General features: G+C 42.8%; 1 protein-coding gene across 3 annotated transcripts in view; it reads left to right on the forward strand.

The window, feature by feature from the left end:
• Txlng (taxilin gamma) overlaps window positions 1-23,842 on the forward strand; it is a 58,123-nt gene that overhangs the window by 24,343 nt on the left and 9,938 nt on the right. For all 3 annotated transcript variants that reach the window (XM_042680425.1, XM_042680426.1, XM_042680427.1), the window contains exons 3-7: window positions 2,171-2,262; window positions 11,974-12,144; window positions 15,917-16,111; window positions 21,665-21,784; window positions 23,597-23,671. In XM_042680425.1, the coding sequence (XP_042536359.1) occupies window positions 2,171-2,262; window positions 11,974-12,144; window positions 15,917-16,111; window positions 21,665-21,784; window positions 23,597-23,671 (653 nt within the window). The remainder of the gene's footprint in view (window positions 1-2,170; window positions 2,263-11,973; window positions 12,145-15,916; window positions 16,112-21,664; window positions 21,785-23,596; window positions 23,672-23,842) is intronic.

Consider the following 23,842-nt stretch of genomic DNA (forward strand, 5'->3'; position numbering starts at 1 on the left):
ATTATTATTTTTTGTCAGTTGTAAGGCTTGAACTCTGGGCCTGGGCACTGCCTATGAGCTCTTCAGCTCAGGGTGAGCATTCTACCACTTGAGCCACAGCTCTACTTCCGGTTTTCTGGTAGTTAATTGGAGATAAGAGTCTCACAGACTTTGCTGCCTGGCTGGCTTTGAACTGCCATCCTCAGATCTCAGCCTCTTGAGTAGTAGCTAGGATTACAGGGATGAGCCACCAGCGCCTGGCAATGTATTTGTTTTTAACCTTGCTTTTTGGGTACCATTTGCCATTTTATTGTTGTTCTGGTACTAGGACTTGAACTCAGAACCTAGGTACTGTCCCTTAGCTTTGTCAGCTCAAGATTGAACCACAGCTCCACTTCTAGCTTTTAGGTGGTTAATTGGAGATAAGAATCTCACAGACTTTCCTGCCAGGGCTGGCTTTTAACCACAATCCTCATATCTCAGCTAGGGTTACAGGTGTGAGCCACCAGCACGTGGCTCATCATTGCTTTTTGGGAGTCACGTCTTCACAAAAGTAAGGCTAGGGAGACATTTATCAGATTATACAGTGACTTCAGCACAACTAATGACAGACAACAAGGGGTTGACAGATGGTCTCTGCACCCACTAAGGTGCAGGAATTGATCGTGTGTGTGTGTGTGTGTGTGTGTGTGTGTGTGTGTGTGTGTGTGTGTGTGTGTGTGTGTGTGTGTGTGTGTGTGTGGTGGTGGTGGTGGTGGTGGTGGTGGTGGTGGTGGTGGTGGTGGTGGTGGTGGTGGTGGTGGTGGTGGTGGTGGTGTCATTCCTGGATCTTGAACTCAGGGTCTGGGCGCTCTCCCTATTCTCAAGGCTAGCTCTCTACCACTTGATCCACATTTCCAATTGTGGCTTTTTTGAGATAAGAGTCTTATAGTCTTTCTTGTCCAGGCTAGCTTTGAACTAGGATTCTCAGATCTCAGCCTCTTGAATAGCTAGGGTGAAAGGTGTGAGCCACATTGCCTGGTATACAACATCCTTAAAATACTGCTTAAAGTTCTTTTCTCATGGGAATTACCCTGTTTTCCTTTATTTGCAGTAACCTTGATTAACACAAGGGGTATTGTTCGTAGTAAATCACCAGAAAATAAGGTATTTAAATTGTTCATAGGAAAGGGTAATCTGTCACCAGTATTTATAATTTTAGCTAGGCAAAGTATAGTACCAGTTGAAAATCTTTTGAATTTGCTTCTGTATTTGTACTTGGTTAGGAGGATGCTTTTAAAATTATTCTCTGCATTTTGTAATTTGCCCTTTGTTTTTACTTTGACATCAGTGATGAGGCAAGAGAATTATTTTTTTTTAATTATAAAATAAAATCTTTTATTTTACCTATTTTTTTTAATTTTTATTTTTTATTGTGTGAGGCAAGAGAACTCTTAAGCCTTAAATTAGAGTTCTTAGAAATGGTGATGTTAAGCCTGGCACCAGTGGCTCACGCCTGTCATCTTAGCTATTCAGGAGGCTGAGATATGAGGATCGTGGGTCAAAGCTAGCCCAGGCAGGAAAGTCTGTGAGACTCTTATCTCCAATTAACCACCAGAAAACTGGAAGTGGCGCTGTGTCTCAAGTGGTAGAGTGCTTGCCTTGAGCTGAAGAGCTCAGGGACAGTGCCCAAGCCTAGAGTTCAAGCCCTGCAACCAACCCCCCCCCCCCAAAAAAAAAAAAAAAACCCAACAAAGAAATGTTGGTGTTAGTGAAGGAGTTAAGAAATTTGAGGTTAGGATGGGGAGCAGAGTGGGGTGCCTATGACCAGAATTTAAAAATAGCATTCTTTTTTCTACCCTCCTCCCTTATTTTTCTTCTTTTTTTTGGGGTGGGGATTAAATCCCTGGGCATGCAGTCAAGTGCTCTACCATTGAGCTGTACCATCGGTCCCCCAAATAGCTTTCTTTTCTTTTTCTTTTTGATCATACTGGGGCTTAAACTCAAGGTCTTATGCTTGGTAATGCTGTAATGATGAGCCATTCCTCCAGCCCTACTTGGGGAATTGAGCTGATAAATAGTGTGCTTCTAGGTATAGGTATAAACTATTTTACTCTGGATTTAGGAACGTGAGAAGTATTGGTAGAGTTAACAGGTTCGATTTGATTTCATTCTTCTTCAGGGACTTATTTCTTATCTTGTTAATCATCAGGAAAAGAAGTTTTATTACTGATGCAAGCCCTAAACACCCTTTCAACCCCAGAGGAGAAGCTGGCAGCTCTCTGTAAGAAATATGCTGATCTTGTGAGTATTAAATCAAGGGTGTGACGGCCACATTAAATATGGAAGAATGTGTGTATGCTTGATAAGCTTTTGCATATATAATTTTGATATAGCTTAAAATGTAAAATTAATATTTTATTCCAAAACCGAAGGGGAGAATCTGATTCCTTGGGCCTTTTTATTGGTTACATGATTAGGTTTAATATGATAATATATAGACAACATAATAGTGCTAACATGTGGATTTGCTTTTTCCCTTGAGGATGTGGTCTCACTTTGTTGCTCATACTGGTCTCCAACTCTTGGGCTCAAATGATCCTCCTGCCTTTGCCTCCTGAGTAGCTGGATCCCCAGGCTTGTGTCACCATACTGATGTGACTGGCAAATATTTGTTTGTGTGTGTGTGTGTTCATATGTGCATGTATGTGCACATGCATAAGTGCACATATGCCAATCTGAGGGCTTGAACTCTGGGCCTGGGTGCTGTCACTGAACTCTTTTTTTTTTTGTCGGTCGTGGGGCTTGAACTCTGGGCCTGGGCACTGTCCCTCAGCTCTTCAGCTCAAGACGAGCACTCTACCACTTGAGCTACAGCGCCACTTCCGGTTTTCTGGTGGTTTATTGGAGATAGGAGTCTCACGGTCTCTCCTGCCTGGGCTTGCTTTGAACCTCGATCCTCAGATCTCAGCCTCCTGAGTAGCTAGGATTACAAGCGTGAGCCACCAGCGCCCAGCCTGTCACTGAACTCTTGCTCAAGGCTAGCACTCTACCACTTGAGTCACAGCTCCACTTCTGGTTTTTTGAGGGTGGTTAATTAGAGATAAGTCTCACAGATTTTTCCTGCCCAGGCTGGCTTTCACCTTGATCCTCAGAACTCAGCCTCCTTAGTAGCTAGTATTACAGGCATGAACCACCCTAATCCCCCCCCCCCCCCCCCCCCCCCCCGGCAGTAGTAGGGTTTGAACTCGGCCTGGGCGCTGTTCCTCAGCTCTTCAGCTCAAGGCTAGCACTCTACCACTTGAGTCACAGCACCACTTCCAGTTTTCTGGTGGTTGATTGGAGATAAGACTCTCACAGACTTTCCTGCCCAGACTGGCTTTGAACTGCTATCCTCAGATCTCAGTCCTGAGTAGCTAAGGTTACAGGCATGAGCCACCGGCTCCTGTCTTCTCCCTAATCTTTTTTGCTCAAGGCTTGAGTCTATCATTTTACCACTTGAGCCACGATTACATGTTTGGCTTTTTTTGGGGGTGTTTAGTTGTAGATGTGAGTCTCATGGACTGATGTGAGTCTCATTGACTTCCTGCCCAGACTAGCTTCAAACCGTGATCCTCATATCTCAGCCTTCTAAGTAGTTAGGATGACAGGCGTGAGCCTGTGCCCAACTCTGGCATAGATTTTCTAAAGATTTCAGAGTTCTTTCAAAATAAGCATCTTTATTTCAGTGTGGTGCCCTAGATGCCAGTCATTTGGAGTGTCTTATTTAAGTTTATAAACTATTTAACTTTTTTGGTGTGTGTTACAGGGGCTTGAGCTTGAGAATCTGTGCTCTTGCTCAGCGTTTTTGCTTATGGTTGGCACTCTCACTTGAGCCATACCTCCATCCCTACTTTTTTCTAGTTTTGAGATGGAGCCTATTGGAATTTTCTACCTGAGCTGGCCTCAACCATTATACTCCAGGTCTGTCTCCCAAGTAACTATGATTATTAGATGTAAGCCACTGATACTGGGCTTTATTTACCATTTTCTTACAGGAATTGGAGAGATAAAGATTAGCCATTTTGATTGAATTTGTGAGCTATATGGAATGATCTAATAAGACAATACTTTGTATCAACACACATAACATATATATGTGATATATATAAACATATGTTTGTGTTTATATATCATATATACATATATATGCTGGTCTTGGGGGCTTGAACTCGGCCTGGGCACTGTCCCTGAGTTCTTTTGCTCAAGGCTAGCCCTCTACTGCTTGAGCTACTGTGCCACTCGTGGGTTTTATTTATTTTTTCCAGTCCTAGGGCTTGAACTCAGGGCACTGTCCATGAGCTTCTTTTGCTCAAGGTTAACACTCTACTATTTGAGCCACAGTGTCACTTCCAGCTTTTTCTGGTTATATGGTACTGAGGAATTGAACCCAGGGCTTCATATATGCTAGATAAGCACTCTACCACTAAGCCACATTCCCAGTCCACAATTTTTTTTAATGAATAGTTTATTGGAGATAAGAATCTCATGGATTTTTCTGCCTGGGCTGGTTTCAAACTGCTATCCTCAGATCTCAGCCTCCTGAGATGTGAGATGCCAGTGCCTGGCAATGATATAGTTATTTAGCATCTACTATTTGTCAGGTTATTTTTTTTCTCTTCCAAAGAATTTACCTCATCATTTTTTTCTGGCCTGTGTTTTTTTCAGTTAGCATTAATTATCTGTGAAACTATAAAAGTAATCTCAATGTGGAAGCCATGCCATCCTATTTAAATTGAAGAATGCGAAAAGTTAAACTGGGTGAGAGTTTGAGGCCAGCTTGGGTTATGTTGTGAGACCTTGTCTGAATAATCCAAAATAAAGAAAGCATGGAAAAGTCACAGAACCCTTTGAAGGAAAAGTTGTGGAAACTTTTACAGTAAGTGGTTCTAATTAATTATTAGAATTATAATTTTTATGCATTTTCATCTCTTAGAGCAGTTGTTTTATATTATAAACTATTATTTTTTCATATTATAAACCATTCATATTATAAACTATTACTAGCTCGAAGAAATGAGTTATTACTCAACAAATGAGAGTTACTTCCCATCAGTTAAAAAGTGGTCCCCATTTGCCCTGTTTAGCTGGGTCTTAGCAGTCTGGCACCTTCCACTATTTGGACCAGAAAATCTTGTGACTCAAACTCTTGTGGGCCACAAGTTACTGCAATGATGGCAGTAACTGTGTGTGTTAGCTTCAGGGAAGGAATGTGTCCATGGGCTATGGTCCTAGGCCAGTTCCTGTTGGTACTATTCGCATGAGAATCATGCAAGAAGTGGTGGGGAAAACAAGAAGGAGGGGGAAGGGAAGGAAAGGAAAGGAAGGAAAGGAAAGGAGGAAGAGAAAGAAAATTTAAAAAGTAAAACTGTAATGCTGGTGGCTCATGTCTGTAATCCTAGCCACTCAGGAGGCTGAGCCCTGAGCATCACAGTTCAAAGCCAGCCTGAGCATGAAAGTGAGACTCTACTCACCAATTAACCACCAAAAAAGCTGGAAGTAGAGCTATGGTTCAACTGGTGAACCACTAGTCTTGGACAAAAATCACTCAGGGACAGCACCTAGGTCCTGAGTTCAAGCCCCAGGAGAGGTACAAAAAAGCACAACTGGGCTGGGAAGGTGGCTCAGTGGTAGAGTGCTTGCCTTGCATGCATGAGGCCCTGGGTTCCATTCCTCAGCACCACATAAAGCAGAAAAGGCCAGAAGTGGTACTGTGGCTCCAGTGGTAGAGTACTAGCCTTGAGCTGAAGAGCTGAGGGACAGCGCCCAGGCCCAGAGTTCAAGCCCCACAACAGACCAAAAAAAAAAAAAACAAAACTGTAGCAGTATACGTACTTGATGCAGTGCTCTGAGAACAGCAGACAGCACTGAGTAGCTTAGAAGATGGAGCAATAGTCACCTCAGCATTTCTCAGATGTACACAAATCATTGGCGCTTTTGTGAACATTCACATTCACCTCTTCTGCATTAATTTTTTAAATTATTATAAGGGTGATCCTGTAAAGACTCCATTTCTTTTTGTACAGTGTCAAGAGTCTGCATTTTAACAAGCTTCCAGTTGCTGATGCTTCCAAACCTTGCACCATACCTGTAGGAACAGGGGTTCTAGGGTGTTTTTGTTTATGACTCTTATGGTATCTATCACTTTGCACCATCACTCTGGTTATTACACTGATATATAGCACTCCCCTGTGGAGCTCGGTTCAATGTGATTGCGACCATCCATTTAGGAGATCTTGTTTCATGTTGACTAGGTCATATGGATTCAAGAAATCATGATATTTGAGAGTGAATGCCATTAATGTCCTGTGGCATTATTTCATATTGTTATTCTTTCCATTCCATAGTCAGTTTGTTTAGATTATATTGTACTAGTAATAAAGATAAATATGATTGGGTAGATTTATTTCACTTTTTTTTTTTTTTTTGGTGAGAGTCCTTGGGTTTGAACTCAGAGCCTTGGCGCTGTCCCTGAGCTTTTGTGCTCAAGGCTAGTGCTCTACCACTTGAGCCACAGCTCTGCTTTCAGATTTTGGGTGATTAATTGGAGGTAAGAGTCTCGCACTTTCCTGCGCAGGCTGGCTTTGAACTTTGATCCTCAGATCTCAACCTTGTAAATAACTAGAATTAAAGGCATGAGCCTTTGGTACTCAGGTTTTCACTCTTTTTTCCTTTTTTTTTTGGGTCCGGTCGTGGGGCCTGAACTCTGGGCCTGGGTGCTGTCCCTCAGCTCTTCAGCTCAAGGCTAGCGCTCTACCACTTGAGCCACAGCACCACTTCCAGCTTTTTTCTTTTTGCTTATGTGGTGCTGAGGAATCGAACCCAGGGCCTCAGGCATGCAAGGCAAGTGCTCTACCACTGAGCCATCTTCCCAGCCCTCCTTTTTTTTTTTTTAACTGGTCCTGGGGCTTGAACCTCAGGGTCTGGGTGTTGTCCCTGAGCCTCTTTGTGCCCAAGGCTAGTGCTCTACCACTTGAACCACAGCACCACTTCTGGTTTTTTCTGAGTGGTTTATTGGAGATAATAGTCTCATGTACTTTTCTGCCCTTTGAACTTGGATCTTCAGCTCTCAGCCTCCTTAGTAGTTAGGATTGCAGACATGAGCCACAGGTGCCCACCTTCACTTTTTTTTTTTCATCAGAAATATATTGGATTATTTTGAACCTTTTTTCTCTATGAATTTTTAATGTAGTAGTTCCATGGGGCAAAAAATCCTATGTGTACATGTTTTGAAGAAGTGCTGTCTACCTATTTTTTTTTGTGGGTCCTTGGTCTTGAACTCAGGACCTTGGTGCTGTCCTTAAGCTTTTGTGCTCAAGGCTAGCATTCTACTACTTGAGCCACAGGTCCACTTCTGGCTTTTTTTTTGGTGGTGGTTAATTGGAGAAAAGAGTGTCATGGACCTTCTTGCCCTGGCTGGCTTCAAACCGCAATCCTCAGATCTCAGTTTCCTGAGTGGCTAGAATTACAGGCATGAGCCAGGCTCTTAGTATTGTTTCTGAAGTTAGTTTTGAATTCCTGATCTTAGTGAATCTGGGATTTCAAAGAGCATTTCATGCAATCTATAGATGAATTTAGAAAAGAATTGGCATCCTCAGAGTATCAGTAGAATTTTTTAAAAAAGTGTTACACTATAGCTTGGCACACTGGCATGTTTGTAGTCCCAGCTATTGGAAAGGCAGAGGCAGGAGAATTACTTGAGCCATTATGTTGTTATGGCAACATAGTGAGAGACCCTGTCTCCTAAAGAAAAAGGGAACAAAAAAGTGTTACCCTTATAGGAAACAATGAATTCTGTTCTTTATACACCATGCACAACAATGAGTTCCAAATGGATTTAAGTGCTTAAAATGTTACAAGTTAAGCTTTTAGATTGAAAAATCAGTAATTTTCTACTCTCAATCAAAGGTTTCTTACAACATGAAAAGTATTGTCAGGGAAAAGGATTGCACAAATTGACTTTATTGAATTTAGACTTCGCTTCTGCAGAAAATTCCTTACAAGAAAGTCAGAACATATTACAAACTAGGGGAAACATTTCCAACAAATAAAATCAAGAGGGGATTTGGTGTCAAGAATATTTAAGAGAATACCACAAATAGTATGGAAATGACAACAGAGTGAAAGCTGGCAGAAGACATCTAACAGGCTCTTCATAGAAATGGAAAACAAAAGACACCAAAGTAACTTAACTAACCTAAAGACCCACGAACACGAGGGAGGTGTTTTATTATATTCAGTGGTCAGGAAGATTTAGATCAACACCACGATGCAATTCCTTTATATCTGTCATAGTGACAAAAATTAAGGAATGTGATCTTATGTTTTGGGGAGGATGTGGCTTTGCATGTTATCCTACACATTGTTGTTGGGAATTAAAGCTTGCCAGCTACTCTGGGTAAGTATGGCAGTATCATATGAATTGCACATTTAGAAATCATTGCCCAGTTTAGGTTTGCAACCAAGAGAAATTCTGAAATGTGTATACCAGGATACATGAGAATATTCATACTGCTATAAGCAGTAACAAAACCTGGAGATAGTCCAAATGCCCATTAAAATGTTTTAAAATAAACTATATATGACAGAGGCCATATGTAGTTCACCACTCCTAAAATATTTACTTGCCTGGACATTTACCGAAAAAAATTGCTAACCCTTGCACAATAGCTACATATCAGCAATATGATGAATCCTACCAATGCATATAAATGATAAAATGTTGCCCTAAAAGAAAGTAATCTAGGTCTGGGAAGGTGGCTCAGTGGTAGAGTGCTTGTTTTGCATGCATGAGGCCCTGGGTTCGATTCCTTAGCACCACGTAAACAGAAAAAGCGGAAGTGGTACTGTGGCTCAAGTGGTAGAGTGCTAGCCTTGAGCTGAAGAGCTGAGGGACAGCACCCAGTCTCAGAGTTCAAGCCCCACAACTGACCAAAAAAAAAAAAATCTAGAGTTTTGCTGTCCAAGATACTCTCCATTTACCATATGAGGCTACTTAAAGTGAAAATGAATGTCAATTATTAGAGATGTTTAAATTTTTCAGTACCTTAATTTTACTAGTTACAGTAAAGTCACAAGTAAACAAGATGTGTGCGCGCACACATGTGCGCACGCACTGCTCCTAGAACTTGAATCTGGGCCTGGGCACTGTCTCTTAGCTTATTTTGCTCAAGATTAGCACTCTACCACTTGAGCCAGAGCTTCACTTCTGCCTTTTTGGAGGTTAACAGGAAAATAATCTCATAGATTTGCTTCCTAGAAAGGCTTCGAACCATGATCCTCAGATATCAGCCTCTTGAGTAGTGAAGATCACAAGTGTCAGCCACTGGCACCTGGCTTGTTAGTATTGGTTTTTTGGTTGTTTTTTTGGGGGGGAGGGTCCGGTCGTGAGGCCTGAACTCTGGGCCTGGGCCCTGTCCCTCAGCTCTTCAGCTCAAGGCTGGCGCTCTACCACTTAAGCCACAGTGCCACTTCCGGCTTTTTTTCTTTTTGCTTATGTGGTGCTGGGGAATTGAACCCAGGGCCTCATGCATGCAAGGCAAGCAGGCAAGCGCTCTACCACTGAGCCACCTTCCCAGCCCCGTTAGTATTGGTTTTTAAAGGTCTTTATTAGCATGGGTTCGTTTTATAAGAGGGGGTTCACTGTGGTATTTTCATATATGCATACAATGTACCCAACAACGTCATACCCTTTATCACTCTCCCTCACCTTCTGCCTCTTCCCCTCCTTCAAACAATTCCAACAGGTTTTTTGTTCTATTTTTTATGTTTAGCCAATCCTGGGGCTTGAACTCAGAGCCTGGGCACTGTCCCTGAGCCTCTCTGTGCTCAAGGCTAGCTACTCTACCACTTGAACCACAGTGTCACTTCCAGCCTTTTCTGGGTATGTGGTACTTAGGAATCGAACCCAGGGCTTCATGCATGTGAGGCAAGCACTTTTTATATAAAAGAGTAATGTTGACAGCATTATAAGAGAGCAGTGAGGCAAGCACTTTTTATATAAAAGAGTAATGTTGACAGCATTATAAGAGAGCAATGATTCTTTCTGCAAGATTTCAGTAAAAAAAAAAAATTCTTTTTTTTTGTGGGGGGGGTTGGTTGTGGGGCTTGAGCTCTGGGCCTGGGCGCTGTTCCTCAGCTCTTCAGCTCAAGGAGCGCACTCTACCACTTGAGCCACAGAGCCATTTCTAGTTTTCTGGTGGTTTATTGGAGATAAGAGTCTCACAGGGACTTTCCTACCTGGGTTGGCTTTGAACCGCTATCCCCAGATCTCAGTCTCCTGAGTAGTTAGGATTACAGTGTGAGCTACTGGCACCCAGCTTTTTTTTTTTTCCCCTAAATTTTCAAGGTAAGATTTCACTATGTAGCTCAGGCTAACCATGAATTCACAATTATCCCTCTGTCTCGGCCCTCTGAGTCCTGGAATTATAGCTGTGTACTGCAGTTCAGTAAAGGTGTTCTTACAGATTGTCTGAAAGATGCTTGGATGTATGTGCATGCAAATATGTGTTTGGGGGCAGTATGTGGTTTGAGCTTAGGGCCTTGGGATTTCTAGGCAAACTCTTGAAGTTCACCTCCATCCAGCTTGATATGTTTTGAAAGACCACAAGGTGGCACTATTGTTCTTTAAGTTATGACAGCATCATTTCCTCCTTCAGGAAAAGCAGTACAGAAAGGTCAGTAAAGCTGCCATCTTAGCTGTAGTGTTCTTTTAACCTTGAGATAGCCATTTGCTTTGAACTTAAAATTGCAGCATTTTCTACAACTTTTGGATACTGCTTATTAAGTTACAAATCAGTGTTGGAGTGTCTAGGGTGTTATTTTAGAAAAATAAGACAATATTGATTCCTAAAATATTTTTAAAAGAAAATAATGAGCCATAAAGCACAATAAATCTATATTTTAAGTGAGGATCATGGCCCAGTGGTAGAGCACTTACCTAACAAGTGCAAGGCCCTGAGTTCAAGCCCCAGTACGCAAAAAAATGCCATAATTTATATTTGGATTTCAACACTTTTTTTTTCTTTTTTCTTATCAGTTGTGGGGCCTGAACTCAAGGTCTGGGTGCTGTCCCTGAGCTCTTCAGCTCAAGGCTAGCACTCTACCACTTGAGCCATAGCAGGACTTCTGGCTTTTTCTGCTTATGTGGTGCTGAAGAATCAAATCCAGGGCCTCATGCATGCAAGGCAAGCGCTCTACCACTGAGCCACCTTCCCAGCCCCTTCAGCACGTCTTTTGACAGGCAGAAAATTTGTCTAGACAGATGGCTCATCCATCAGGCAGCAAATCAAGACATGTCTGGCCTTGGAACTAAGTTAGTACTAGCCTTCAGCATTGACGGAAGTCTAGCCAGAACACATCAGTTTGTTTTCAGAAGGGTTAAGTAAGCCCAGAACGTGGGCAGTGTTGCCAATGGGCCTTCAAAAACTTCTGGGACAGGAAGTGTCCAGTTCAACTCCCAGGGTTATACCTGGAAGTTGAAGAGCTTATACCCCTGGGAGGGGGCTGAAGACCTGTGCTTATTATTTAGCCTTTGGCGGAAGGCAAGTGAATCAAGGACTCAAGGTCAACACAGAAGCCAAGGAAGAAGCCATTGTAGAGGTTTTGAGGTTTAATTTGATTTTGAAAATCGCAAAAGTAATGAAGGTCATTTTTTTCCACTCACCCTAAAAGTTGCTTGGTTTTCTATTACATCTGGAACTCAGAGGAAGTTGGAAGTATTGGAAGATATAAAACAACATAAATAAAACCACAGTATTTGGCTTTTTGTTGTTATTTCTTTGTTTCTTTTCTTTTTCTCAGTTGGGGATTTAGTCCAGGGACTTTGCTCATACGAAGCAAATGCTTTTACTGCTGAGTTGTAGCCTGAGGCCAGAATTTGGCTCTTTAAAGACTGCATAGCTCATACTATAATTCTTTCAGCTTTTACTGTAAGGTCTTTGTTATACTTCCTAAATATAAAGTTCTTGATTTTAGCTGGAGGAGAGCAGGAATGTCCAGAAGCAAATGAAGATTCTGCAGAAGAAGCAAGCCCAGATTGTGAAAGAGAAAGTTCACCTGCAGAGTGAACACAGCAAAGCTATCTTGGCAAGAAGCAAACTGGAGTCTCTCTGCAGGGAACTTCAGCGACACAATAAGACTTTAAAGGTTAGTCTGTTGGTTTTTCTGTTTGTTTTTTTTTTTTAAGAGGAACTTACTCAACTGGTTTTTATAGTTACCTTATACCTGTTTGAAATGAAGCCATGTCTCTGTTTGGGCTGGTGCATGTGAGCTAGTAACAGTTTTTTCCTATGTTGTGCTATCCCATTTAAGGAACGAGGCCTTTGTTAGTTCCCTCATTCTTGGTCCCAGGTAGTCTACATCCTGATGTTTATATCTGTTGCTCTCTTAAGAAGCTCAGAGTTGCCAGCTTTCTGCTGTGTTCCAGTAGAGCTGATAGCCACGAACACAGAGCTGCTATGAAGTGAGAAGCTAGTAAGGGACTTGAGACAGTGAATCTGAGAAGGGAGAACTGCTGAGATAGACTTTCCTGAGTCTCCTGGCCTATATCTAGCTCTTTGATGCTGAGTACTTTGATAGTACAGCTATACTAAGACCAATTATAACGGAGGAATAAGCATATATCCTAAGTTCAATTGGTATCCACAGGGAATGAGGAAAAAGCAGAACCATGTGAAGGAATCTGTCTTAAACAGTGGGACAGACCTGCCCTTGAGTATATATACTGTAGTAGCACTTTGAGTAGGTTTTCTTTTCTTTTCTTTTCTTTCTTGTGCTGGTTCTTGGGCTTGATCTCAGGGCCTAGGCACTGTCCCTGAGCTTCTTTTGCTCAAAGCTAGTGCTCTACCACTTGGGCCAGAACTGTGTTTTTGGAGTTTTTGGTAGTTTAGTGGCAATAACAGACTTTCCTGCCCAGCTGGCTGCAAATTGCGATCTTCAGATCTCAGCCTCCTGAGTAGGCAGGATTTTGAGTCAATGTATTTAGCTCTTAATTAAAACAGATGGTATTTTTCCTTCACAAAAAGTCATTTTGAGTAGACAGGTAAAGGTCTTGACACACAACTTAGGAAGAATTAATGTTAAGTGTGTGTGTGTGTGTGTGTGTGTGTGTGTGTGTGTGTGTGTGTGTGTGTGTGTGTGTGTGTGTGTGTGTGTGTGTGTGTGTGTGTGTGTGTGTGTGTGTGTGTGTGTGTGTGTGTGTGTGTGTGTGTGTGTGTGTGTACATACATACCCGTCCTGGGGCTTGAGCTCACAGCCTAAGCTTTTTGCTCAAGACTAGGGCTCTACCACTTGAGCCACAGTTCCACTTTCAGCTTTTTGGTAGCTAACTGGAGATAAGAGTCTCACAAACTTTCTTGCTGCAGCTGGCTTCAAACTGCAATCCTCAGATCTCAGCCTCCTGAGTAGCTAGAATTACAGGGGTGGTGCTCAGCAGTGTTGTCTTTATTAATATGTTAATAATAATTATTATTATTATTTTTGGAGTACTGGGTTTAAACTCAGGGCCTAACGTTTGTTAGAAAGGCACTCTACCATTTGAGCCATCCCCTTGGCTGCCTTTTACATTTAGTTACTTTTCAAGTAGGGTCTTGTATTTTTGCCGGGGCTCACCTGGACCCACAATCCCTGGAGTATAGCTGATGGACTTTTCTGCCTGTGCGGGCTTTGAACCTTGATCTTAGAACTCATCTTCCTGAGTAGCCAGGATTACAGGTGTTGAGCCACTCGTACCCAGCTTCTTAAGCTTTTTTTTTTTTTTTTTTTTTTTTTTAGCTCAGGCCTGGGCCTTGTCCCTGAGCTCTTTTTTTTTTCGTTTTTTTTTTGTTTGTCGGTCATGTGGCTTGAACTCTAGGCCTGGGCACTGTCCCTCAGCTTTTCAGCTCAAGGAGAGCACTCTACCACTTGAGCCACTGCACCACTTCTGGTTTTCTGAGTGGTTTATTGGAGATAAGAGTCTCACGTCCGGGCTGGCTTTGAACCTCGATTCTCATATCTCAGCCTCCTGAAGAGCTAGGATTACAGGTGTGAGCCACCGGCACCTGGCCAGTGCTTTACCACCGCAATGCCACTTTTGCCACTTCTGATTTTTGAGTGGCTAATTGGAGATAAGAGTCTCCTAGACTTTCCTGCTTGGAGAGGCTTCGAACAACCATCCTCAGATGTCAGCCTCCTGAGTAGTGAGGATTATAGGCGTGAGCCACCTGCTCCTGCCTCAGTAAGCTTTTAAAAAATGTTATTTGTCTCTTGCCCTGTCAGTAGTGGAAGGTGTGACCCAGCAATTAACTTCAGGAGGGGCTCTATTGGGCTGATATAAAGTCATGTTCTGTTATCAGTGAAGAGGGGGTTGGCAGCATGAAGAAGCTTTAGATAGTTGTATCACACTTGTAATGATATAAGCCACAGTTTGTGTCTCTCTTTTTTTTTTTGTGATGTGCCTGTGCTTGAACTCAGGGCCTGAGTGCTGTCCTTGAGCTTTCTTGCTCAAGGCTAACACTCAAGCACTTGAGCCATACCTCTGCTTTTGATTTTTTTTTTGCCAACCCTGGGGCTTGAACTCAGGACCTGGGCACTGTACCTGAGCTTCTTTTCCTCAAGGCTAGCACTCTACCAGTTGAGCCACAGTGCCACTTCCAGCTCTTTCTGTTTATGTGGTACTAAGGAATCGAATCCAGAGCTTCATGCATGCTAGGCAAGCACTCTACCACTAACCATATTCCCAGCCCCACTTCCGAATTTTGTTGTTGTTGTTGTTGGTTGTGGGGCTTGGACACTGTCCCTGTGCTCTTCAGCTCAAGGCAAGTGCTCTACCGCTTGAGCCACAGCACCACTTTCTGTTTTTTTGGTGGTTTATTGGCGATGAGTCTCACGGACCTTCCTGCCACTTTCCTGCCAGTGCTGGCTTTGAACCATGATCCTCAGATCTCAGCCTCCTGAATAGCTAGGATTATAGGCATGAGCCACTGGCGCCTGGCCCACTTCTGAATTTTTTGATGCTTAATTGGAGATAAGTCTGATGAACTTTTCAGCCTGGGCTGACTTCAAAACCTTAGCCTCCTGAATCACTAGGATTATAGGCATAAGCCACCAACTATCAGCGTTGTGTTTCACAACTATTTGGGAAAAGACTGGCTTTTTTTTGGTGGTACTAGCATTTGAACTTAGGATTTCATGCTGCCAGGCTGGCATTTTACCACTTGAACCACAGCTCCAACCCTCATTTGCTGTTGTTTTTTGTTAGTTGTGGGACTTGAACTCAGGGCCTGGGTGCTGTCCCTTAGCTCTTTTTTGCCAATATCTAGTGCTCTACCACTTTGAGCCACAGTCCCACTTCCAGTTTTCTGGTGGTTAATTGGAGATCCTCACAAACTTTCTGACTGGGTTGACTTTGAACTGAGATCTTCAAATCTCAGCCTCCTGAGTAGCTCAGATTACTGATGTGATCCACCAGCACCCAGCTTTTTGGTGGTTATTTTTCATTTTTTTTGTCTATCATGGGGCCTGGGCTCTATCCCTCAGCTCTTCAGCTCAAGGCTGGCACTCTACCACTTGAGCCACAGCGCCACTTCCGGCCTTTTCTGCTTATGTGGTACTGAGGAATCGAACCCAGAGCCTCATGTATGCAAGGCAAGCACTCTACCGCTGAGCCACCTTCCCAGTCCCTTGGTGGTTATTTTTGACCTAGAGTCTTGTGAACTTTTCTGCCAGGGCTGCTCCTAGGGATCTTGGATTACAGGCATGAGTCAGTGGTACCCATCTCACTTACTTTTAAGTGAGAACCTTTTGGTCCTAAGGAAGAGGAGCTAAAGCTCAGAAGCAACATGTCAGGGCAGCAGTAGCGAACCTGCATTACAGCTGCTGCTTCTGTGAGCATCCTGTCTATAGATCTAAACTATTAACAGAAATTATTTTGGGAATTAAGGAAGAAAATATACAGCAAGCCCGAGAGGAAGAAGAACGCCGTAAAGAAGCAACAGCCCATTTCCAGATTACTCTAAATGAAATCCAAACCCAGCTGGAACAACATGACATACACAATGCCAAACTCCGGCAGGAGAACATCGAACTGGGAGAGAAGCTGAAGAAGCTCATTGAGCAGTATGCACTGAGGGAAGAGGTAACAACTCTCTGTTGGTTTAGCCATCTACTCAACTAGGAAAACACTCTCCATTCACTACTGCAGTAAAACTACTGCCACAGGAGTGGCTGTTTTAGAACATAAGGGTAGTTACTAGGAAAAAAAAAATGACCAAGAGGATTAGTTAGACTCATCATGTAATGGCCTGCAAGTCTGTAGATTTGGCGAGGTGAGGGAATTTCTAGGAGGTTGTTAGGAGCTGCACATCTTCCATGAGATACTGCAAGATGGCATTTTCACATCCAGATCATCTTCCTTATCTGATACCTGTATCAGATATTTATGATCATCAGAGTATTTATGGACATTTGCATTACAGTACTTAAGATACTCGTTTTTTTTTTGTGTGTGTGTGTATGTGTTTTTTTTTTTTTTGAGTCAGGATCTTGCTATGTTGCCTAACCTGGTCTTGAACCTGTGAGCTCAAAGGATTCTCCTGCTGCAGCCTCCTGGGACCATGAGCATGTACAAACTATGCCCAGTTTTAAAAGAAATTATTTTCAGTTTTTTGCTCTGTCTGCAGGTCAAACCCAGGGCCTTAGTTGTGCTAAGGTTTTCTACCACTTAGCTACACTCTGTCCTGTTCTTTATTTACTTTCAGGTTTGGGGACATGCTATGTTAGCTCTCTATCACTGAGCTATCACACAGCCCCATGATTTTTTTTTCTTTTTTTTTTTTTTTGGGTCCGGTTGTGCGGCCTGAACTCTGGGCCTGGGCGCTGTCCCTCAGCTCTTCAGCTCAAGGCTAGCACTCTACCACTTGAGCCACAGCGCCACTTCTGGCTTTTTTCATTTTGCTTATGTGGTGCCGAGGAATCGAACCCAGGGCCTCATGCATGCAAGGCAAGCGCTCTACCACTGACCCATCTTCCCAGCCCTATGATTTTTTTTTCTTTTTCTGATAGTCTAACTACATAGCTCAGACTGACCTTGAAGTCTCCATCTTCTTGTTTCAGTCTTTGGAGTACGGAAATTACAAGTGTATGCCACTATACCTAGTTTATTCTTTTGTTGTTGTTGTTGTCAATCATGGGGCTTGAACTCGGGCTGAGTGCTGTCCCTTAGCAAGCGCCCTACCACTTGAGCCACAGGGCCACTTCCAGTTTTCTGGTGGTTTATTGGGGATAAGAGTCTCACCGACTCCTTTCCTGCCCGGGCTGGGTAGCTAAGATTATAGGTATGAGCCACCAGCGCCTGGCTAACCTTAGTTCTTTTTTTTTAAAAAAAATTTTGCTTACTCTCACCATGCTTCACTTTTTTTTCTAGTCCTGGGGCTTAAACTCAGGGCCTGGGTTTTACTCAAGGCTAGCACTCTACCACTTGAGCCACAGCACCAGTTGCAGCTTTTTCTGTTTATGTCATACTAAGGGTACTGAAGGTACTGAAACCTGGGGCTTGCTAGACAAGCATTCTACCAATAAGCCACATTCCCAGCCTCATGCTTCACTTCTGTTTGTTTCTTTGGTGTTGGGAATGAAATCCACGACCATCTTGCACCTACTGGGCATGTCCTCTACCACTGAGCTTCACCCTAGGATTCTATTTTTTGGTGTGCGTGTGCCAGTACTGAGGTTTGAACTCAGGGCCTTGCATTTGGCCTTTTTGCTCATGGCTGATGCTCTACTGCTTGAGTCCATGCCTCCACTTGTGGCTTTTTGCTGGTTAATGGGTTTTGTCAGCCTGAACTGGCTTTGAACTGCCATCTTCAAAGCTCAGATTCTCAGTTTTCAGAAGTTAGGATTATAGGCATGAGCACTCAAAACCAAGCTCCTAGTGTGTTTTGACTCCTTAAATTATCCATCTATGTATGTTATATATAGTATATATTATGCATATATATGATGTATATAATATATATTATGGATAGAAACACCAAGAACATGATTCTAACTATGGGGCCATGTAAGAGGATGAGAGCAAGGGGAGAGGGAAAGGAAAGATGAAGGGTGAATAATTTCAAACACAGTGTAACTATGTATGAAGAATGTAAAAAATCTCAATGAGAGCTATTGATTAATAGGATTTTGAGGTGAAAAAGAGAAAGCAATAGAGAAGGATATTCTGAATAAAACATAACAGATGCACAGCTGAAATACCATAATGAGCCCCCTTGGTGGTCATTAATACATACTAAAAATAACAATGAATGACAGGAAAGTAAATCAGGCTCAGATGGGGGAGCTGAGCATCACCAAGAGAGGAGGGCTCAGGAAAATGTTGGAGAGGAGTATGGTGCATACAGTTTATTTGTGTGTATGAAAACAGATACGTGGAACCTGTTGGAATTGCTTTAAGGGGGAGTGGGATGGGAGGCGAGGTGGTAAGATAAGGTTTATTGAGATTCATTGAGTGGAAAGTCACAATGAAACCTCCCTTGACTGATATTTGCTAATAGGAAACAGGGAAAAAGTTAAGAAAAAAATGCTAGCTTAAAAAAAGAGAATATAAAAAGATGGGTGCTGGTGGCTCACGTCTGTAATCCTAGCTACTCAGGAGGCTGAGATCTGAGGATCGCGGTTCAAAGCCAGTCCAGGCAGGAAAATCCAAGATTCTATTATCGCCAATAAACCACCTGAAAACTGGAAGTGGTGCTGTGGCTCAAGTGGTAGAGGGCCTGCCTTGAGCTGAAGAGCTGAGGGATAGCACCCAGGCCCAGAGTTCAAGCCCCACAACTGACCCCCCCCCCAAAAAAAAAAGAATATATTACCTGGTTTTAGCAGATGACATCAGTTTCATCCATATCTCTCTACATTGTTTAAAAGCAATCCAAAGTGTTCTCTTTTTGGAATAGATAGATATTGGAATGGATAGCTTAAAGAATAATTTGTGTGTGTGTGTGAGGGGGTTCCTAGGGCTTACATTCAGGACCTGGACGCTGTCCCTGGGCTTCTTTGCTCACAGCTTCTGCTCTATTACTTGAGTCACAGCTCCACTTCCAGCTTTTTCTTCAAACCAAAATTCTCAGAGCTCAGTCTCCTCAGTAGCTAGAATTACAGGCTTGAGCCATTGGTGCCCAGCTAAGATTCTTTTTTTTTGGGGGGGGGGGGGGGTCTGGTCATGGGGCCTGAACTCTGGGTCTGCGCGCTGTCCTTCAGCTCAAGGCTAGCACTCTACCACTTGAGCCACAGAGCCACTTCCGGCTTTTTTCTTTTTGCTTATGTGGTGCTGAGGAATCGAACCCAGGGCCTCAGGCATGCAAGGCAAGCGCTCTACCACTGAGCCACCTTCCCAGCCCCCTAAGATTCTTTTTTAAAAAAATATTTTGTTGGTACTGGGGTTCAAACTCATGACCTTGAGCTTGGTAGGCAAGCACATTGTCATTTGAGCTGCACTCCCAGCACTGTTCCTTTTAACCATAACCATAATAACATTTTCACACTTAAACACTTAACAAGTATTTCATACTAAATATCTGGTCATGTTTAAAATTTTCTGCTTAATCTCCTTTTTAAAAAAGAAGTTGGATTAAAATCCAAATTCAAAAGCTGTCCATTTCACTGGTTTCTATCAGGTCTCAGAAATAGGTTTCTTATTCCTTTTTTTGTATGGTTGCTGTTTTTATTCATTTATGTTTTTTTTGGGGGGGGGGTCAGTCATGGGGCTTGAACTCTAGGCCTGGGCGCTGTCCCTCAGCTCTTTAGCTCAAGGTGAGCGCTCTACCACTTGAGCCACAGCGCCACTTTCGGTTTTCTGGTGGTTTATCAGAGATGAGTCTCACAGGTGTTCCTACCTGGGCAGGCTTTGAACCGAGATCCTCAGATCTCAGCCTACTGAGTAGCAGGATTACAGGTGTGAGTCACGACACCTGGCCATTTATGTATTTTTTAATGCCAATACTGGAGCATGAACTCAGGGCATCCCATACTTGCTTTGCTTTTCTGCTCCAAGCTAATGTCATGCCTTTACTTCCAGCTTTTGTTTTCTAGTTAATAGAGATAAGAGTGTCAGATTTTCTTTACAATAAAAAAAAAAAGAGTCTCAGATTTACCTAGGCTGGCTTTGAACCTCAGCCCTCAGATCTCAGTTTCCTGAGGAGCTAGGATAGCAGCTGTGAGCCACTGGCACCAGGCTTCTTGGTTTTTTTTTGTTTTTTTTTTTGAGAGTATTCTCTCTCTCTCTCTCTCTCTCTCTCTCTCTCTCTCTTTGGTCTTTGAGCTTCAATTTTCTTATAATTTAATTCATAAAGCCTTATTTTTCTTACAATGATTCCTTTAGGGCTGGGAAGGTGGCTCAGTGGTAGAGCGCTTGCCTTGCATGCCTGAGGCTCTGGGTTCAATTCCTCAGCACCACATAAGCAAAAAGAAAAAAGCCGGAAGTGGCACTGTGGCTCAAGTGGTAGAGCGCTAGCCTTGAGCTGAAGAGCTGAGGGACAGCGCCCAGGCCCAGAGTTCAGGCCCCATGACCGGACCCAAAAAACAAACAAACAAACAACAAAAAACAATGATTCCTTTAGTTTTATTGTTTAATACTACAATCTACTTCTGTATAGATGTAGCAGATTTGAAAATGTCATCTTTAGATCATACTATTTAGGATTCTTACTTATTTTGAATCGCACGGGATGTATTTCCTTTGTAAGGAAACAAGTGTGAGGAGATCACTTGCAGATGAAGAGAAATCCTCTGCTGCTGTCCTCGCACACAGAGGCTGCCTTATTCCCCACCATTATACCTGCGAACTTCCTGGTCTTCTAGCTTCTTTTCTTTTTGTACCAATCCTGGCGCTTGAACTCGGGGCTTTGACGCTGTCCCTGAGCTTTTGTGCTCAAGGATAGCTCCTCTTCTAGCTTTTTTGGTGGTTAATTGGAGATGAGAGTCTCCCAGATTTTCTGGGCTGGCTTCAAACCGCAGTCCTCAGAGCTCAGTATTCTGAGTAGTTAGGATTACAGGCATGAGCCTCTGACACCCAGCTTCTTTGAAAAGGTTTGTTTTGAGATGGTTTTTGTGTACATAATCACATGATAATTTTGTTTGGAGATACAATAATGTTTTACCAAATGTCTGATACATGCCAGGCACCAAGCATTTCGCATGCTTCCACCATTACATTCACAGTTCCGTCACCATTCTGCCAGGCCAGTGTGGTCAGATGCCTCTACTTAGGCTCAGCAGGCTCAGAGTTTGTCCAGAGCCATGCCCCAGAAGGGCCTTAACTGCTGCCATTTGTACCATCACATGCTGCCACCAGCTGGGAACTTTGGAGTGTCTTAACGGGTAGAAGAAAGGAATGAATGTTCAAGTTGTGTGAATTTAATGACTTAATTTTCTTACCTGTCTTCGTTTTCATGTAGTTGGAGCCTTATCTTCAACACAGGGCAGAACCAGGATTGCAAATGTAGTGATGGAGACAGCCCAGCTTTGACAGCTGGCCACAGGGCATGGGTCCTGTGCTCTGGGTGCAAAAAGCCCCTGTGCTCTTAGCTGTGGTGGTATTAATGGGAAAGCAGAGCAAGAAGGTTGTAGCCGCAGTTCGTTCTGTGCCGTGCGCCCCTTTGCTCATGAAGTGATGGAAGGAATTTGGCTTTTCCCGTAGCATATTGATAAAGTGTTCAAACATAAGGAGCTCCAGCAACAGCTTGTGGATGCCAAACTTCAGCAGACAACGCAGCTGATAAAAGAAGCTGATGAAAAACACCAGAGAGAGAGAGAGTTTGTAAGTTCTATTTCTTTAAAAAGATGTTGCTAAAATCATAAGCTGAACTCTAAAACATTTAAACTGACTCTATGTGCGTTGTTGTCTCTGGGGCATGCTACTTGTTTTTGTTTGTTTTTGTTTTGCCAGTCCTGGGTCTTGAACTCTGGGCTTAGACACTGTCCCTGAGCCTCTTTGTGCTCAAGACTAGTGCTCTACCACTTGAGCCACAGTGCCACTTCTGGCTTTTTCTGAGTAGTTTGTTGGAGATAAGAGTCCCATGGACTTTTTGCCCAGGCTGGCTTTGAATTATGATCCTCAGATCTCAGCCTCCTGAGTTGCTAGGATTACAGGCATGAGACATCATTGCCAAGGATTAGAAATAATTTTTAACAGAATTCATTGTTGACCTAAAAGCTCACTCTTGTTCTCACATTGAATGCTCTAATTATATTGCTTATCAGTAATTGTAAATGCAATAGCATTTTTTTGGCTACAGATATTCAGTATATGGAAATTCTGCTTTATGCACTGGTTTAATACAAACAAGTATTAAACCTGAGAAACGATGATAATAATGTGGACTATTGCATCCAGCACTGACTCAAATAGACCAGGTCCCCAGATGGGTGCGGTGTAAAGACTTGCTTCCTTAGTGATTTCATGTCATCAATGTGCATGCTGGGAGTCTAGGATTTAGGGACATTATTCACACAAAAAATGTGGTCCCTTCCGTATCTACTCAAAGTGGGATCCCGTGCTCAACTGAAAAATGACTATTATTTCTTAAGTTACAGAGTATAAATTTTGCACACACATAGTCACATGTTTCAGGCACGTAGTTTCGGTTTCAGTAGTTTTTCAGACTTCTTTGGACTCTATGTGATACTGTATTTCAAAGACAGTTTCACAATTGCTTAGTGTGTTCTTGAAAACCTCAGTGTATAAATGAAAGCTCCTATTTCTTCTTAACCTGATTTTTTTCCCCCCACTGGGCTTGAATTCAGGGCTTAGGCACTGTTCCTGAACTCTTGCTCAAGGGTAGCGCTCTACCACTTTGAGCCACGGCTCCACCTCCAGTTTTTGAGTGGTTAATTGGAGATAAAAGTCTCACAGGGCTGGGAAGGTGGCTCAGTGGTAGAGTGCTTGTCTTGCATGCATGAGGCTCTGGGTTCGATTCCTCACTACCACCTGAGCAGAAAAAGCCGGAAGTGGTACTGTGGCTCAAGTGGTAGAGTGCTAGCCTTGAGCTGAAGAGCTGAGGGATAACGCTCAGGCCCAGAGTTCAGGCCCCACGACTGAATGCCCCCTCCCTGCCAAAAAAAGGCTCACAGACTTTCCTGCCCAGGCTGACTTTGAGCCAGGATCCTCAGATTTCAGCTTCCTGAATAGCTAGGATTACAGGTATGAGCCACTAAGGCCTGGCTGCCTTTTTTTTTTTTTTTTTAAACAAAGCATATAGAAACTGGTTCTTAGATTTCATTGCTTTGCTCTTCAGCCTTTTACTCTTTTGCTTTTGGACTAAAGTGGCTTTCTCTGTCATGTGAATGATGTTGAGATTCCTAGCTATATTTTCTCTTCTTATTACACATGCAGTTATTTTCCCCTAAAATGTAATAATTTAGTCCTGAATTTTGTAAGTCTTTTTAGGCCTCCTTGGTACTTTTGCTACTTAAGTAGTAAGACTACAGGTAAATGACAATTGATAGAATCATTACATCTGTAGTGGTACTTCCTAAAATAGCTGGAGGCTGTAGCCTAACTGTATGGTCATTTGATGTGGTCCTATTTGTTATTACTATTAGTATTTTGCCAATTGTTTCTGTTTTCTAGCTATTAAAAGAAGCAACAGAATCAAGGCACAAATATGAACAGATGAAACAGCAAGAAGTACAACTGAAACAACAGGTAACGGCAGCAGGTGATAGAATTTGTAAGAAAAACCTATGGTGTTGATGTTCTCTAATGTGATTTTGCCTGATCCAGACCTGACTGAAATGAAGGAAGAGATCATGTTTCCTCTTCCTTTGTTGTGTGTGTGTACACATGTGTGTATGTGTGTGTACACACGTGTGTGTA

Source organism: Dipodomys spectabilis, unplaced genomic scaffold (assembly GCF_019054845.1).
Source record: "Dipodomys spectabilis isolate Male_0828 unplaced genomic scaffold, ASM1905484v1 ptg000061l, whole genome shotgun sequence".
NCBI classification, from domain to species: Eukaryota; Metazoa; Chordata; class Mammalia; order Rodentia; family Heteromyidae; genus Dipodomys; species Dipodomys spectabilis.